At 41.6% G+C, this 17,590-nt stretch overlaps 1 protein-coding gene across 8 annotated transcripts in view; it reads left to right on the forward strand.

Moving 5' to 3' along the window:
• CYLD (CYLD lysine 63 deubiquitinase) overlaps window positions 1–16,925 on the forward strand; it is a 69,417-nt gene extending 52,492 nt beyond the window's left edge. For 6 of the 8 annotated variants that reach the window (XM_045047262.1, XM_045047261.1, XM_045047268.1 and 3 more), the window contains 7 exons: window positions 398–489; window positions 1,369–1,435; window positions 6,419–6,551; window positions 7,857–7,965; window positions 9,434–9,579; window positions 9,872–10,088; window positions 11,601–16,925. In XM_045047262.1, the coding sequence (XP_044903197.1) occupies window positions 398–489; window positions 1,369–1,435; window positions 6,419–6,551; window positions 7,857–7,965; window positions 9,434–9,579; window positions 9,872–10,088; window positions 11,601–11,785 (949 nt within the window). In that variant the 3' untranslated portion in view covers window positions 11,786–16,925. The remainder of the gene's footprint in view (window positions 1–397; window positions 490–1,368; window positions 1,436–6,418; window positions 6,552–7,856; window positions 7,966–9,433; window positions 9,580–9,871; window positions 10,089–11,600) is intronic. The other 2 variants (XM_045047266.1, XM_045047267.1) reach the window with 1 other exon arrangement.
• Window positions 16,926–17,590: the final 665 nt, after the last annotated feature.

A 17,590-nucleotide genomic window follows, 5' to 3' on the forward strand; every position in this document is an offset into this window, starting at 1 on the left:
AGCTCAGCGACTGGAGCCTGCTTTGGATTCTGTGTCACCCTCTCTCTCCACCCCTCCCCCACTCATGCTCGCTCACTCTCTCTCTCTCAAATAAACATTAAAAAAATTAAAAAAAATAATCAATAAAAGACCAATCATTGTACTTTAAAAAATGCTTTTTCTATATTAGTATATGACAGCTATTTTTAAGGCGTAGTAGTTAGTGTCTGGGATAATTCTGATGCTAGATTTTTAACTTGCAAGCATCAGGAAGTAGCCTGTAATTGTGATTTTCAAAATAATTGTCTAGCCTATTAATTTATGTATGACATGTTGGAATTATAGAAGAATGTGATTATCAAAAGTGCTATACTAATTTAATGTATATGCCAGTGCTAATTGTTTGTTATCAATGTAGATACGGATATGTGTGTGCAACAAAGATTATGAAACTGAGGAAAATACTTGAAAAAGTTGAGGCTGCATCAGGATTTACCTCGGAAGAAAAAGGTGACTCTTAATTTATAGGCTATGCATTCAGAATAACTTGAAAGCATATGCTAAATTATTGGTGGAAATGTGTGTCTCTGTAGCTTTGGGGGTTTTATTTTTAAACTAGAAATTCCTTTCCGTGTGATGTGCGTTTTTTAAAAAGTTTTTCCCTAAATTCCAGTTAGTTAACATACAGTGTAATATTAGTTTCTATGTGCTGTGCAGTTTTGTCCCCTTTTTGTAAAATGCTTTACCTCTTCTAAAAGTGAGTGATACGTGGGAAGCCTTCTAGTTGCGGTACCTTAAGGGAATAAATAGGTTTTTTCTTTCCTTCCAGTGTGATATTTGCCATTGTTTCCCTTTCTGTGCCGAAGGGTTGCATTGGGTCTGTCCCCAGTTTTCCAGGTAGCTTTTCTTGTCATAAAGGGAGTCAAAAAAATGGCTAACTGGAATGAAGCTTATGGTCAGAGACCATATTTTAATCTATTCTGAGCTAATGGATTTGCTCAGAGATCCAGCTGCTGACTGTGAACATGTAAGCAGCACACTGTCACCAGCTGTAATGTTAAGAGACTTGATAATTCGTTAACTCACAGGAAAAAAACAAAGTTACATTTCCAGTTTTATTCTACTTACCCCCTCAGAAGAAATTAAGGTGATTTCATTATACATGAATTATTATACCTTTTCATATGCAGTAAAGTTATAACAAAATTAGACTGTCGTACTTTATCATAATTATTTAAATACCCTTTATATTTTCCATAGGCAGGAAAACTTGGGAACTGTGCTTTTAATTAAATTGATTATGAAAATGAAGTCAGAATAAGAATATAACTATTATAAAAGAATAATTTAAAAATTTTGTCTATGACTTGAGTTTTTATTTTCTTGTAGATCCTGAAGAGTTCTTGAATATCCTGTTTCATCATATTTTAAGGGTAGAACCATTGTTAAAAATAAGGTAACTTTTAAATTATTACGGAAGCATTGGAAAAAAATAGACAGTCTTCATTTTCTCTGCTGTCATTCCATAGAAATGATTTCTTTAGTGATTACATAATATTGTATTTGTTTAGGAATCTTAATATGCTAGGTTCCTACAATGCAAATTAATTTAACTATTTAATTAATTTGATCATTGTCCTCGCCATAGTATCATACTTAACTGGAAGAATGAATCCAGTGTAAATTTGTGCTTTTAATTTTAATCCTAGTAATAAATATCATTGCAAATCATTTTCTTATAAATCTGAACGTATCTTATAATTTAATCAATGAAAGGTTCTAAGGGAAATTAAAGATTCTAAGAGAATCTTATTCTCCCATCCAAGTACTAACCAGCCCCAACCCTGCTTAGCTTCCGAGATAAGATGAGATCGGGCGCGTTCAGGGTGGTTCGTCTGTAGACAAGAGAGAATCTTATTCTCACCCAATGAGCTACCACGAGAATATGGTTTTGACTATCCGTCACTCAGAGAATTAATTTAGCCTCATAGTAGCTCTCTTGTTCCCTGTTTTGTAACTTACCTTTTTTTCTCCTCTGTCTTGAATGACAGTCTTGAATCTGATGCACCCAGGTTCTTAGTGAGATATTCTAAATGGATGAACTTTGTGGATGGTTTAATGTTCACAGTCTACATGCTGGACCCTTTTACAGTGTAGCTTGGGTTTCTCTGTTGAAAATCTTGCTCATTGGGGCGCCTGGGTGGCTCAGTCGGTTGAGTGTCCGACTTCAGCTCAGGTCATGATCTCACTGTTAGTGAGTTTGAGACCCATGTTGGGCTCAGCGAAGCCTAGAGCCCGTTTGATCCTCTGTCCTGCCCCTCTCTCTGCCCTTCCCCTGCTCATGCTCTCCCTCTCAAAAATGAATAAACATTTCAAAAAAAAAAAAAAAAGTCTTGCTGATTTACTATTTACTTACTTCCCTAAGAGCTAATCACAGACAAATACTCTTACTTATCTTTGGGTCCTAAGTGATGTTGTTTGATGCTAGTGTTGAATTGATGGATAAGAAGGAAGGGAAGGAGGACAATACCACAGTTACAGTTTGATATTGTTTTGGAAGTTCTAACTAATGAAATAAGACATGATACATAAACGTCAAGAATGCATATTTATTATCTATTCAAAGATGGTAATAGCTATGTGAACACCTAGAAAATCCTAGAGAATTGTTCAGAAACTGCTAGAATTGACAAAAGACCTTGTAATTTGACCATGTAGAGAGTAATCATGGAGAAATCAACAGCACTTCTATATGTCTTCTAGCAAATATGAAAAAGGGACACTTTCATACTTCATAAAAGTACAAAATGCCGAGAAATCAATTTTATTGAGATGGGTTTTTTAAAACCCATCACAGAGCTAAAAGGTGATTTGATTAATTAGGGAAAAAAGATTGTATTCCAGGTAAAAATATTTCTTAAAGATGTTAATTTTTGTAGAATCACTTGCACATAAGCAAGATCTTAACTTTTTTTTTGAACTCAGTGAAGTGATTTTAGAGTTCTTTACAGGATGAAATGGGTGAAAACATTGAAGTTTGAAGGTTTTTTAAAAAAGAGTTCTATTAAAAGCTCTAAGGCAAAGCAATAGACATTAAACAGTGTGATACTATATAAAAGTAGAAATGTGGATCAACAGACCTGAATAGAAAGCTCAAAAATAGAATTTCAGTATAAGTCAGCTTTCAAACACAAATGAGGAAAGAAAGCTGTGTTTGATACATGATATAGGAAATCTAACAGGCAATTTGGGAGAAAAAAGTCACTTTTTCTTCTTGAAGAAATAAATTTCAGATGATCAAAATAGTTATCTTTTTTTTTTTTTTTGGTAGCCTAACACACCCTAGGTATGTAATAGACTCTGGTAATAACCTAGGATGAAGACAGCTATGATTCTCAGGGGGTAAGGAGGGCCAGACACATGTAGGAGTGCATCTCAGTGCTTGAAGGTCTTGTGCAGTTTGAAGAGGGCTCTGGAAAGTTCTGACACCCCTTGAAGGGGTCACTGTTCCCCTTCCCCTTCAGCAGCCTCTTCATGTGGAGAATCACTGGTTTAAAGATCACAAGAAGATATAAAAAGATGCTTTAAATGTTAGCCCTTCTTTTCCAAGTGTCATTCTTCACCTGTGTACCCCTTTCTGGTGGGGAGTCAGCTGATGTAACAAATAGGGGGAGGAGTACTGTAAAATCTGAAATAGTGGAACAGTCTGAGAGGCTGCATAGTAGTCTTAGAGGACTGAAGTGGCAAAGGACTTAGCTACCCAGGGGGATAAATGCGGATGTGATAACCAACATAATCAAATAAGCAAAAATAGAATTCCCAGAAATAGAGCTTTAAAAATGTCTATCTCCACATATATACTTTATGGCCGGGAGGGGGGTGCGTCACTGAACGCAGTATGTACAGCTGAAGAAAGAATTGCTCGTTTGGAAGATCAATCTGAAGAAAGTACCTGGAATGTAGCCCAAAGGGAAAAGAAGTTGGCAAACGAGAGAGGATAAAAGACATGGAAGACAGATTCTTAGTGCAGTTCTAGAAGGAGACATTAGAGAGAACGGGGAAGAAGAAATAATTTGATAGTTACTAACTGAAGGTTTTCCAGAATTTGGAGCAGACTTACGTTCTAAGAAGAAAGATGCACAGAATTCCTGAGCTAGAAGAACCAGGACTGAATTGTCTAACTCAGTGACCTATCACAGGATGTACTGTAGTAAGTCCAAGCTGAATTTAGAATAAAGGAGTAGTATGCAAGAAACAAGGACGAGTCAAGGTCGTAAATGTGGGTAAACTAAGCCTTCATACTCAAAAAACAATGGTAATGATAGTAGGGGTAATGGTGACTAATTCTGTGTGGGGTGTTAAAGAGAAGGTGCAACTAAAATCATAGCCACTAACGAGAGGATAGGGCACGGAGGTGAAGCGTGCCAAGGAAAGTAATGGAATCAAATCGGCAACAAGAAGCAAAGATACAGGACAATTGTCAGGTTGTGTTTCCGAGTACTTCTCATTATAGAACATGGTCTGGGTATTCTTGTTACACAGATATATTCTATTCCACAGTGCAAGATAACCCAGAACCTGTAAAGAATTTTAGTGGCTGCCCATTAAGGTCTGTGTTATGAAGGTAGACAGACCGATATCCTACAATTCCACGAATGTTTTTATCTTCTCCGTCGATGTCTGTTTTATTCTAAGGCTATTGTAACTTTTGTACCCTTCTGCTTCTAGATTTTCTTAGTGGAAAACAAGCAATCTAAATTTGCAGTGTTGTACAATAGCACCAGCTTTCTTGTCATTCTTGTATTTGTGTGTCTTAATGACCAGCTAATTACTCTAGGGTTTTAGCCTTCTAAAACTACAGTAATGAGACTTGAGTGCTTGCTGGTTTTTTTTTTTTCCCCTCCCCAGCCTCCACCCAGGCTCCTAATCCTTCTGCTTCAATATCACAAAGCTGTTGGGCTTACATAGTCCCTTCTGGCTCTCTTCTCTAATGTGGGTCCCCATCAACCACGATTCTCCTTCCTTGTCACCGTTATTATTTTGAGTTCTCACGACTACTGATCTCTGCTACTTTATGCTTTCTTAGTTTCCTGTCTTATTTTTTTTCCTGTTCCCTGTAAAATTTTTTTATGCTTTTGGCTTTCACAGAAAAATGCTGGTCTCCTACAGTCATCAACAACCAGTTAAAATACCGATAACAGCATAACCTTCAGGTTTTTTGATTACCATTTGTGTTTATTTGTGGTGGGTTCTCATGAATCTCCTGGATTTGTTAACAAATAAGTTTTGTTTATTTCAGGTGTAAGTTGCTTTGGAAAACTGAGGGTTTCTGAAGGTTTGTCTCTGAATAGCTGTTTCATTATGAAAACCATGTTAGTAATTTTCTATAAAAACTTGAAATCTGGCTATAAGTAGGCTAATTCTGTACCCAGAAATTCTGCTGAAAAGATAAATCATACACTTAAAGATAATTAATCCTTTTGGTAGAGTTAGTTTAAAAATTTTTTTTTTCAACGTTTATTTATTTTTGGGACAGAGAGAGACAGAGCATGAACGGGGGAGGGGCAGAGAGAGAGGGAGACACAGAATCGGAAACAGGCTCCAGGCTCTGAGCCATCAGCCCGGAGCCTGACGCGGGGCTCGAACTCACGGACCGCGAGATCGTGACCTGGCTGAAGTCGGATGCTTAACCGACTGCGCCACCCAGGCGCCCCTGGTAGAGTTAGTTTTAAAGGCTAATGGCATTCTCTAGTAAAATATGTAAAAGCAAAATGTTTAATGGTAACACTGTGATGATTGGCGCATGGAAGGAGCTTACTTGGCCTTTGTTGAATAAATGAGCGACCATCTAAAGAGACAGCATGCTTTCATGGAAGGAATAATAAGTGGTTGGTAGGGCACCTGGTTTCCACACGTAGTACTGCTTTAAGTTGCCGGGAAGCAATGATTATTTTTCCCTAGATCTCCAGGCCTTCATTTCAGAAATGAAAAGTTTGGTCTAGAAGGACTTCAAGGGTCTGCCCCATTCAGATATATAAGAGTTTGTTTTCCTGTTTCAAGCATTAAATGCAGTTTAACTTTTAAACACTCAGTCAATAGTTTAATGGATTGTTGATTAAAAATGATTTTTAGATGTGGACAGATACATTGAAACCAAGTTAGCTTCTGGTTATTATTGTTCATACAGTGCTTCTTTGCCCTTATTTTTCTGCTGATCACTACGGGAACTTTTGAATATGAAAACTGAAATAAGAACTCACTTTTAAGGTTTTATGCAAAGTACACTTAATCTAAATTACTGTCTTTCACCTGGTGTTCCGCCTACCCAGGATTACACCTGCAACCTCGTACGTTCTCTGTCCTCAAATGCTGCTGGGACAGCTTCACATTCTCATTTAAGCATTTTGTAAATAAATGTTTTTTTCCTGTGTGTTTTTAGGTCAGCAGGTCAAAAAGTGCAAGATTGTTACTTCTATCAAATTTTTATGGAAAAAAATGAGAAAGTTGGAGTTCCTACAATTCAGCAATTGTTAGAATGGTCTTTTATCAACAGTAACCTGAAGTTTGCAGAGGTTAGTGATGATTGTATTTTATGTGACAGTCCTTGGTATTTTTAAGACTACTACTAGATTCGATAACTGTTAACCTTGCCCCATTGAGAACACACAAACTGTTAGCAAAACACAAATTAAAAAAAAAAGTTCAGAGTTTCAGTTGTGTCCTTGTAGAAAACGTCTTAGAATTAAGATTGAACTTTTTGGATTTTTGGTGCCAAAGAAAATATAAAACTAATTTGTAACTTGAAAACTTTTAAGTAGTGTTTAAAGCAAAGGGAAGACTTACGATTTTTTAAAAATTGTCATTCATTTTACCCAGCTTAATACTTAACGTAAACATATCAGCCAAGTATATCAAAAAAGAATGTTTACTTTTCCTTCAACAAGAGACAAATTCACTTATATTGGTCTGTTAATGAACAAGTGATAGAAATTGTTTTTCTTCTGGTGTTTACTGAATATCTTCATGATCTTAGTAGTACATGCTTGTGGTTCACTTTTATTGTATTTGTTTCTGAAAGAATGTTCTGGTAAAGCTTTGAACAGTTACAGTTATCTGTCGAAATATAAGGAATGGTGTCCTTCGGTGACAACAGCTTCTTTATTGTACTTGTCAAAACAAGTTTTCTTTCTTTCTTTCTTTCTTTCTTTCTTTCTTTCTTTCTTTCTTTCTTTCTCTCTCTCTCTCTCTCTCTCTCTCTCTCTCTCTCTCTCTTTCTCTTTCTTTCTTTCTTTCTTTCTTTCTTTCTTTCTTTCTTTCTTTCTTTCTTTCTTTCTTTCTTTCTTTCTTTCTTTCTTTCTTTCTTTCTTTCTTTCAAGATTTATTTATTTTTGACACAGAGAGACAGAGCCTGAGTGAGGGAGGGGCAGAGAGAGAGGGAGACACAGAATCCGAAGCAGGCTCCAGGCCCTGAGATGTCAGCATAGAGCCCGACGCGGGGCTCAAACTCACGGACCGTGAGATCATGACCTGAGCCGAAGTCGGATGCTGAGACACCCAGGCGCCCCTCAAAACAAGTTTTCTAAAACGTTGATTTTAAATATAAACCCACAGTAGAATGTTAGATTGTCATCTTACTCTTAGTGACCCAGGGTTGTGGAACTGCCTGACCTCTGGGTGTCCGTGGAAGGGATCCTGAAAATTTGCAGCTCATTGGTGCCCTGCCCTGACACTCCACTTTCAGGCTCGGATCCCGTTCGCAGGCCATCGATGTCATGGCGGCACCACACCCTGGGGTGCCAGCCATGGCTGCTTCAGTTTCATAGGGAACATTTTTTTTCAGCACTTTGGTTCTAAAAATATATATATCTTGTTTTTAGGCACCATCATGTCTCATTATTCAGATGCCTCGATTTGGAAAAGACTTTAAACTGTTTAAAAAAATTTTTCCTTCCCTGGAATTAAATATAACCGATTTACTTGAAGACAGTAAGTATAAGATTTTTTGTTTGTTTTTCAAAAAAATTTTTTAACATTTATTTATTTTTGAGAGAGAGAGAAAGCACGCGCGCATGCATGAGCAAGTGAGGGAGGGGCAGAGAGAGAGGGAGATACAGAATCCGAAGCAGGCTCCAGGCTCCGAGCCGTCCGCACAGAGCCTGATGTGGGGCTGGAACCCACAGACTGCGAGATGAAGACCTGGGCCAAAGTCAGACGCTTAACCAACTGAACCACCCAGGGACCCCAGTTTTGTTTGTTTTTCAGAAATAGGCCAGTCTCATTAATTATGAGTAAGAGTCTTACAGGATACAGTTCTTCTGAAAGGCAATTTAGTATCTTAAGAGCCTGGAAATATTAAGCTAGTACTTTCAGTCCTAGATATTCTGAGAAAATAATCAGAGGTGGAAGTAAATATTCTCTATGCAAATGTATTTATTGTCTCATGATTAAGAAATCAGAAACAATAGGAGAGGAGAGTAGTTAAATGAATTTTCGTGACTCTGTACAATGGAGTACTGCCATTATAATTCGTGTTTGTGAAGACCAAAATGTAAGAAGGTGGTTATGATGTAAAGCTAAGTGAAAAGGTAAGTATGTTGATACTTCCTATAAGAGGAGACACGCACACACACACACACACACACACTCACACACGGTTTATGTAAATATGGAGGTATAAGTGAGTCATTGGAGAAAACTCACAGTAGTGTGGACAGTGGTTGCCTCTTGCTAACTGAAATTGTAGATGCTTGTAGTTCTCTCTGTACTTTGCTGTATCTTTGAATTTTCATCAGTAGGCATTTTTTAATCATGTGAAAACACCCTGGAATATACTATTTTTAATTTTTTAAAACATTTATTTATTTATTTTGAGAGAGTGTGAGCAGGGGAGGGGCAGAGAGAGAGGAGAGAGAGAACCCCAAGCAGGCTCCACACTGTCAGCCACAGAGCCCGACATGGGGCTTAATCCCACGAAGCGTGAGATCATGACCTGAGCTGAAACCAAGGGTTGGACGCTTAACCGACTGAGCCACCTAGGTGCCCCTGCACTCACTTGAGGGGCGCCTGGGTGGCTCAGTTGGTTGAGCATCTGACTTCAGCTCAGGTCATGATCTCACAGTTTGTGAGTTCGAGCCCCGCGTCAGGCTCTGTGCTGATGGCTCAGAACCTGGAGCCTGTTTCGGATTCTGTGTCTCCTTCTCTCTCTGTCTCTCCCCGACTTGTGCTCTGTCTCTATCAAAAATAAATAAATGTAATAAAAAAAATTTTTTTTTTAAATAAAAAATGGTCACTTGATCAGAGAAAATGTCTTTAAAGATATCCTGTGTCCAAGGAAATACAGTAACATTTATGGGGACCAGGAAGGACAGACCTGTTTGAATCTAAGTCCTTAATAAAGCTTAAACTTTTCCTTTTAACCCTTTTAATGGGAGAATACATGTTTAAAGGCCCCCTGACCCCTCTCTCGCCCCTACCGCTTTAGCCCCCAGGCAGTGCCGGATCTGCGGGGGGCTCGCCATGTACGAGTGTAGAGAGTGTTATGATGATCCCGACATCTCAGCCGGAAACATCAAGCAGTTTTGTAAAACCTGCAACACCCAAGTAAGTGTGACTTCACTCAATGGATGTTCTCTTCTGAAATCGGAGATTATTTGAAGTTGGAAACATTTCAGGTTTTTGGAAAGTTTTCAGAGTCCTTATTAACTTGAATTCATAATCCAGTGGGATTGTTTACGTGTCTTCTGTTTACTTGGTGGACTTTTTAAAAGTACTCGGTTGCTGTTTGTAGGGATAGTAAGTTACTCTAACTTACTCAGTTAGAGTAAGTGGAGCCCCTTCGCCGGCCACACGGAGTCTGGCCCGTGAGCGACTTTCCCTTCCTGTTCCATTTCAGGTCCACCTCCATCCCAAGAGACTGAACCATAAATACAACCCAGTGTCGCTTCCCAAAGATTTACCCGACTGGGACTGGAGGCACGGCTGCATCCCCTGCCAGAAGATGGAACTGTTTGCTGTCCTCTGCATAGAAACGAGCCACTATGTTGCTTTTGTGAAGTACGGGAAGGACGACTCTGCCTGGCTCTTCTTTGACAGCATGGCCGATCGAGATGGTACCTCAGATGCCTTTCTTCTCCCTGTGGCCCTTTCCTCCTTTGTGCTGGGATAGTTCGCGGTGGGTCGTCTGTGCTGAGTAGTAGAAGGGTGTGTGCGAAAAGCCTTCGAGAAGTATCTTGGGGACACAGGCTGACCGTCTCGAAATGCATAGACAGCATTACTAAACTAAGGAATAATATTGTTGTGATATTTTGACACACAGGTGATTTTTGTAAAAAGAATCCTAGAATTCTCATTTTAGGGCTGAGAGGTTTTACTTTCGGCTTTGTCTTCTTTTACTTTCGCGCTCCTCCCATTTTCTTTTTTTTAAATTTTTTTTTTCAACGTTTATTTATTTTTGGGACAGAGAGAGACAGAGCATGAACGGGGGAGGGGCAGAGAGAGAGGGAGACACAGAATCGGAAACAGGCTCCAGGCTCTGAGCCATCAGCCCAGAGCCCGACGCGGGGCTCGAACTCACGGACCGCGAGATCGTGACCTGGCTGAAGTCGGATGCTTAACCGACTGCGCCACCCAGGCGCCCCTCCTCCCATTTTCTGTTTGAGCCATGGTCACCGTTTATCGGGCGCCTATGCGCTGAGCTCTCTGGGAAGCACACTGAGTCTCCCACAAAATCCCTGCAAGATGGGGATCACTCCTCTTTCTCTGTTGTTGAGGCTGAAGCTAAGGTGCCTAAGGTCACATAGTTTGTATTTAACGCCGTCTTTCTGACCTCAGTTATGTTTTTTATACTGAACTACGTTGTCTTCTACATGACAAAGACTAGAATAAATGTCTTCTTTGGAAAAATCGGCCTATTCTGCAGGTAACATGCTTCTTCCCCAAATGGGGAGCATGCTACCCCTTCTAGGCCCTTCTCTGGGATGCGTAGGCATTATTTAACAGATGCGTTAATGAGCCCACGTACAGTACCAGGGGCTCTACTGTAACTGACAAGCATCCCGATGTGAGACGTTGGGAAAGGCCATTGGGAGGGTAGGCTGGGAGAGGCTTTTGGGGGGCGCCTAGCACCACACCCCCTGGCGTTCTCATTCACTCTAATGACGTGTGAAGCAAAAGGTTTAAAATTTTGGAAGTGCAATAGTATTCATTTTGCTAGATCTGCTCTAAACTGGATGATCGCATGGTGAGACGTGTGGGGGTGCTTCTGTCTGGGAAGGGACACGGGATGTGAGGAGGTGGATGCGTGCTTACGTGTACGAGGCACTGTTCCCTAACTGAATACAGACAAGCCTGCAAAGCGGGTTTAGAACTTTGCTCAGGATCTGCCTCCTTTTACCAGCTTTATTCTGTTGGCCCCAGAATCCTATCCGAGCCCAAGAAATGAGAAAACCGTCAAGAGTTAAAAAGAGGCTTTAACGTTTAAAAATCAGGAGTGAAACCAGGTCCTTCTGATCTGGAAAGTCAGCTTCCCTAAATTTAGAATTGTAAAATCGCTTTGGTAGGTCAGGGCAGCAGAAGGTTTAGAACTTTACTGCCCTAAATAGAGCTCTTCCTCTTTTCCGTAGGTGGTCAGAATGGCTTCAACATTCCTCAGGTTACCCCATGCCCGGAAGTAGGAGAGTACTTGAAAATGTCTCCGGAAGACCTACACTCCTTGGACTCCAGAAGAATCCAAGGCTGTGCGCGAAGACTTCTCTGTGATGCGTACATGTGCATGTACCAGAGTCCAACAATGAGTCTGTACAAATAAGTGGGGTCATCTGGGCAGGGGCGGAAACCGAATGCGAGGCTTTAGTGTTGCATTTTACCTGAGCTGGCAATCTTGTTCAGCATCCATTGCCGGCAATGGATGCCTTTGTGGTGATGATCCTTCAGAAAAGGATTCCCGTGTTTAAAAAACAAATTGCTTTTGTGTTACTGAAGTATTTAATAAGAAGCCTTTTGCACTCTAGAAAGTATGTTTGTGTTGGTTTTTTAAGAAGTCTAAATGAACTTATTAATCCCTGAAGCTTTAAGTTAAGTGCATTGATCATATGATATTTTTGGAAGCATAAAATTTTAATTGTGACAGTTTAAAACCTCTTTTAGTCCATTGAGAATGTAAATAAATGTGTCTTCTTTATGGACCAAGGATATGAAATCATTTTTCCTTTTAGCTAACGGTTGCCTTGAGGAAGAAATATTTTGGTTTTATTAAGTGTCTGCTTTCAATCCAGTTATTAAAATCGTACTGAGTTGGATTTGTTAATTCCTTCCTGTATACTGCTGGTTTCTGCATGTCAGCAATCTGCCGAGTTTCTGTGTTTCTGCAGTAGTGGTCAGAAAAATACTTAAATTCCATTCATGGTGTTGTTTTCTATTTGTTCTGCTTTTGAGATAGATCTAAGTGATCTTGTCATAAAACGTCTATTTTTGATGTAATTTTCCTGGGGATTAGACTGCACAGCAACTGAAGCTCTTCATTCATAGTTGTAACTGTCAGCTAAGAGGTTTTGGGGTTCTTTGTTTTTTGGTTTTTTGTTTTGTTTTTTTGGGGGGGGTGTGAAGGAACTCTATTTTATGGAGCTGGGCACAATGCATTTTATTAAAGGATTGGGGTGATAAATATATTTCTACACAAATATATGGTCCATCAGAAAATAAATTTGAATATAGACTACTCATTAAAACCTCCCTGAAGAGATGTGTTGTCTGTGTAAACCTCTCCTGTTGTAAGACCGTCCAGAACTTCAGTGAGCTCAGCCAGTCTGCTCACCAAATGCAGTTTGATTGCGCAGGAGATAATGGCAGTTACGATATTTTATGGAAATGTTGGCAGCAGCTTTATCCTCCTTCTGATTACGTAGAAAATGGATGTTTTCTCAGCTAATGTCCACAGTGTATGTCTAGAGCCCAAGTGGATGTCGTAGAGTAGAACCACAGATTATAAATGTTAGTGCTGTGGAATGTGCTATGGTCTGTGTTTTCTTCGAGTGTCGTTTTGTGGCATTGTTGTCCTTCTGGAAAGACTTCCTAACCATGCAGAAAGACAGAAAAGTTGTCATGTGTATATAGCATATGACTTTATAAAACATTTAACGTCAAAACAAAGTGGAAAGCATCTTTATAAACCCTGCAATTACTTTTTTTTTTTTTTAAGTCTCGTTTAGCTTTGGTTCTATCATTCCATTTTGCTAATATTCATTAGCTTTATAAATTGCAGTAAGCTACAAAAACTCATTTTGTAAGTTTTTTCATTTTTGAAATGAAAAAGTACATACATTTTGCATGCGGTTCTGCTAAATGCTTGGGTGGGGTGGGGAGGTGGCTACTGAATCAGGGGTTTGGGGGTGAGGAGCCCAGACTGTGGGGCTGGCTCTGCCCCTGCCCCCCCCTCCCCTCAGGTACTAAGGGAAGGGCCTGGGGTGCACGATGTCTGAGGCCCTGATCTTCTGTAAGTCCAGTCACCTGTTAGTAAATAGGTGTTGAGTGAATAAATGGATGAATGAGCGTATCAATGTGATTTCTGAAAAGATTATTTGGAGGAATGACTAGGAATCTCTACCTAGATGAGATTGATTGCAATCTCTACCTAGATGAGATGAGATGAATTGAAGAGTTAAAAAAGAAGAGAAAGTTCCTTGTCCGTAAAAATTAAAATGCAAGTTCAAGAAGGTATGTCCTGCCCAGCCTCTTGTGGCGGAAGACTTGAAGAAGAGCCGTCCGGGGCTCCCCATCTCCCTCCACCCCCCCACCCCGCATGGAGGCTCTTTCGAGGGGGCAGGGCCACATCTGTCAGTTATCTCTAAGGACATTTCCTTCAGGTAGACCCATACGTCTGTTTAGTGTTGCCTGGGGCAGGAGGCACTCGGGATGCCAGGGCCAGCCGCAGTGCTCCGTGTGGAGGGCTGGGCTCTCCCCCTGGTCCTGGACGGTCCCTCTGGGCGGCCCCTCCTTGTCCCTGCCCCGGCACAGCTGCGTGGGAAGTGGGCGCCATCAGGGCTGGGCTGTGTGGTACCAGTGGTTCATGCATCTGCGGATTTATTTACGTTTTAGCCCTAGATGTTCTCTAACATGTTCCCGTTGGCTTTTAAAATGCGTTGGTGATCTCATTTTCCTTATCATATCCAAAATCAAGATGGCAATATAGTAGAATTATTTATAACATGGTTTGTGATTCATAGCTACAAATAGAAAATATGATGAGTCCTGGTCCCCCACCTCCAACTAAATTCACACTTGTAAGAGTGTGTGTGTGTGTGTGTGTGTGTGTGTGTGTGTGTGTATTACCCCCTATATATATATGTGTGTATATATATATATATATATATATATATATATATATATATATATATATTTGGGGTGAGAGAGGGAGAGAGAGGAACCCTGTTGTGATGTAGAGGCTAAATGTATTTCGTCCCTCCCAGTCAGCTTTATAAAGGAGTTATAGTTTGACTCCGTCCGGGAAGAATGTTTCATAAGACTGAGAAAACACACTGAAAACCAAGAGAAACAGTAACAAAATTCAGCACCATATAGTTGTTACAATTGCTGAGGATTACCTCCTTAGAATAGTTTAGGATCTTTATAATTCACGTTTGCCAAATGTTATAGGTAAATGGCTTCTTTCTGTCCCTTGGATCCATTTATTTTTTCACCTAACATAATTCAGGAACAAGGGGAAGACATAGTAATTAATCTTATGCAGCTTGTATTGTCATTCAAAGTCCCGTTATTTGAACTTGGCGTCTTCATAAGTTCAGGCTTCACTCCCCTCCTCTAGCTGGATATCCAGCCAGATAATTCTGCACCTGCTTGGGTGATGGTAGGCAGAGATGTGAGCCACTGGACATTTAGGACTGTGGCAGAAGGAATAGGAGACGTGGTCCTTGCCTCGAAACAGCTTAACACCTACTTCCGACAACAGGATCCCTACAAATGTTGGTGACGTGTGAGGGCGACAGGTCTCGGGGAAAGCGCTGGGACACAAACAGCAACAGAAAAACTAATGGACTGGGGGACAAGAGACCTGGTTCCACTCTTTTCTCTGGCCCGTACTGTTAGCCTGAGAGGACTTCTTGATCTCTTTAGACCTTAGTGTCCTCTGTATAACAAGGGCGTTGGAATATCGAATTTCATGGGGAAAAAATATGAACTTCTAGGTCCCGGGCATGCCCGTTGGGTCTGACTCTTCATGCGTGGAGCCTAGGAAATTTGTTAGTAAAAGACCCCGCGAGGGGAGCCTGACCGCTGGCCAGATTTGAAAACGACTGAGCTAAAAGATCTCAAAATTTTCTTTTCTTTTTGTGATTGTGCGGTCATGTAATGTTATCACAGTAATTACAGAAATGGGGGCAGTTGGATGTTTGTCACATTGTTTGTCTGGGGTTACATATGAATTTATGTACGAAATGCATTTTAGTATACATATACCTCAACCCCCTGTTTCCTAGAGGCTTTAGCGGTCTTTGGAGCACACAGATCTTCAGAGGATATCCGATGTTATTTGCCTGAACACTTGTCTTCCATTTTATTTCTTTAGGGGGAAACCGAGGCTCGCTCTGGGTACCAAAGAAACGGGAAAAACAAAACTGTGGCATGAAAGTAAAGAATCGTTTCTCACTATCTGCTACTTTAGGATGAAACTTTTAACATTTGTATGAGAAGACTTTCCTCTGGGCTAATGGGGCCCCTTGTCATGAAGCCAAAAATGTCCTTGTTAAAGTAGGTGGAGTGTGATGCTTAACGTTAAATAGAAGTCCTCCTTCTCTGGCAGTGAGTGATGTTAGCCACGCACCCACGACCCCCCTTCAGCGAGAGGAACGCTTGGACCCCCCGAGGCGGGTGGGGCGTGTGGAGGAGGAGAGCGTGTGAACGTGGAAGCCAGTGCACAGAGGTGAGGGGGGAAGGACAGAAGGTCAACCCCTTCCCGCGTGGGGGTACACGGGGCTCACGGAAGACAGAGCTCCTGTGCGCCTCCTGGGGCGGGGGCGGGGGCGGGGACAGGTTGCGTCACCGCTCAGAGAGACCAGGGCTGTAGAGGGCGAGGCTGCCTGCGGGGAGCGGAGGCTGCACCAGTCTGTTCTGCTTCTAGAAGTTTCACCGGAGGGAAAAAGAGGAAAGGGGGCCCTTCATCTCATTCTACATGCTGGGGCAGCTGCAGGGTGTCTCCGGAGTCAGAAAGCAGTGGTCAACAGCCAACCAGCACCGGACCCAAGGGTAGTGGGGACGTGGGTAAGGGGGTGCTCCCTCCCGACCGCAGTAGGGCTGGCGTTTGCAGGCCACTCCAGAGCCCGCGTGATTTCCGGACCTTCGGTCTTGGGCGTCTTTGTTTGACCACACAGTATGTTAGTCTCCCTGTCACTAGGTCAGGGGAAGGGCCAGTTAGGGAGGAGGGCTGTCCTTCCAAGCACCCCAGGCCTCACATCTCTCTTGCACTTTTAAGTACTGTCCTCTTTTGCTTGGTACTTTTTCTGGAGAGAGGAGGTTGGAGACTTGACCGTCACTGGTTCTGTTCTGTAAAATGGCCTGCAGTACCGTTGAGTTTTAACTCCAGAGAGTCTTCGTGTCCTGTCACAAGCATTTTTTTTTCTTTTTTAAGCCCGTTTGGAACTTCCCAGGGAAGTCGAGGTTATTCGTAAATGGGTGTAAAGGAGCACATTTGTACTGCATTTCGCGTATCTGGTGTCTTGTTCAACCATTGTTTTTTTCTTTTTGGCTTGAAGAATATGCCGTATTTATGAAGACATTTCTTTAAAAATAACACCACATAAACTATCCCTTTACGATCAGATTGCTCTGATTTAGCCTTAATTTTGTTAAACTTTTTAGAGATGAATGAAGTGCTCTGCTGTGGAAAGAAATGTACTATATACTATTTCTGTATCATTAAAACTAAATTTTTATGGTTCCTTTTCCTTGATTTCTTTGGGGAAGGGTTTCGGGTTACGGGACAGCTGGGGTTGAGCACAACCTCTTAAGCTCTTAACGTTGTTGCGGGTGCCAGGATAGAAGGTTCCTTTGGGGGAAGAGCTCTCCCTGGGAGCGCACACCCTTGTCCAGCCTCCCGCCTCGTGACGACTGCTTTGGAAAACCTGTCAGACTTTCCCTGCTCTGGGCGACGGGCCGACGGTCTCTGGGTTACCCCGTGGCAGCATGGCGCCCTGTCGTTTCTTGGAGTAACTGGGCATTTCCAAGCTCTGGTCCCGATTAAAGCTCAGTTCTAAACCACTCCAGTAAGAGGTTGCCCTCCTGCGCTTCCTCACCTCTAAACAAGGGCACAAGGCTGTTGACGAGAAGAATCGTGGGTCCCTGTCCCCCACAGCCACAAGGAGGTGGTTAGATGCTTTCCTCTTCTGTGTAATCCAGAGAAGGGATTATATGATACCACACGATGGACCCTTTTATCCACCCTTAGGTACTGATGAAACAAGTCTTCCTTGGGACGCCTGGGTGGCTCAGTCGGTTGGGCGTCCAACTTTGGCTCAGGTCATGGTCTCGTGGTACATGGGTTCGAGCCCCGCGTCAGGCTCTGTGATGACGGCTCGGAGCCTGGAGCCTGCTTCGGATTCTGTGT

The sequence above is a fragment of the Felis catus genome, chromosome E2, assembly GCF_018350175.1.
Source record: "Felis catus isolate Fca126 chromosome E2, F.catus_Fca126_mat1.0, whole genome shotgun sequence".
NCBI lineage: Eukaryota > Metazoa > Chordata > Mammalia > Carnivora > Felidae > Felis > Felis catus.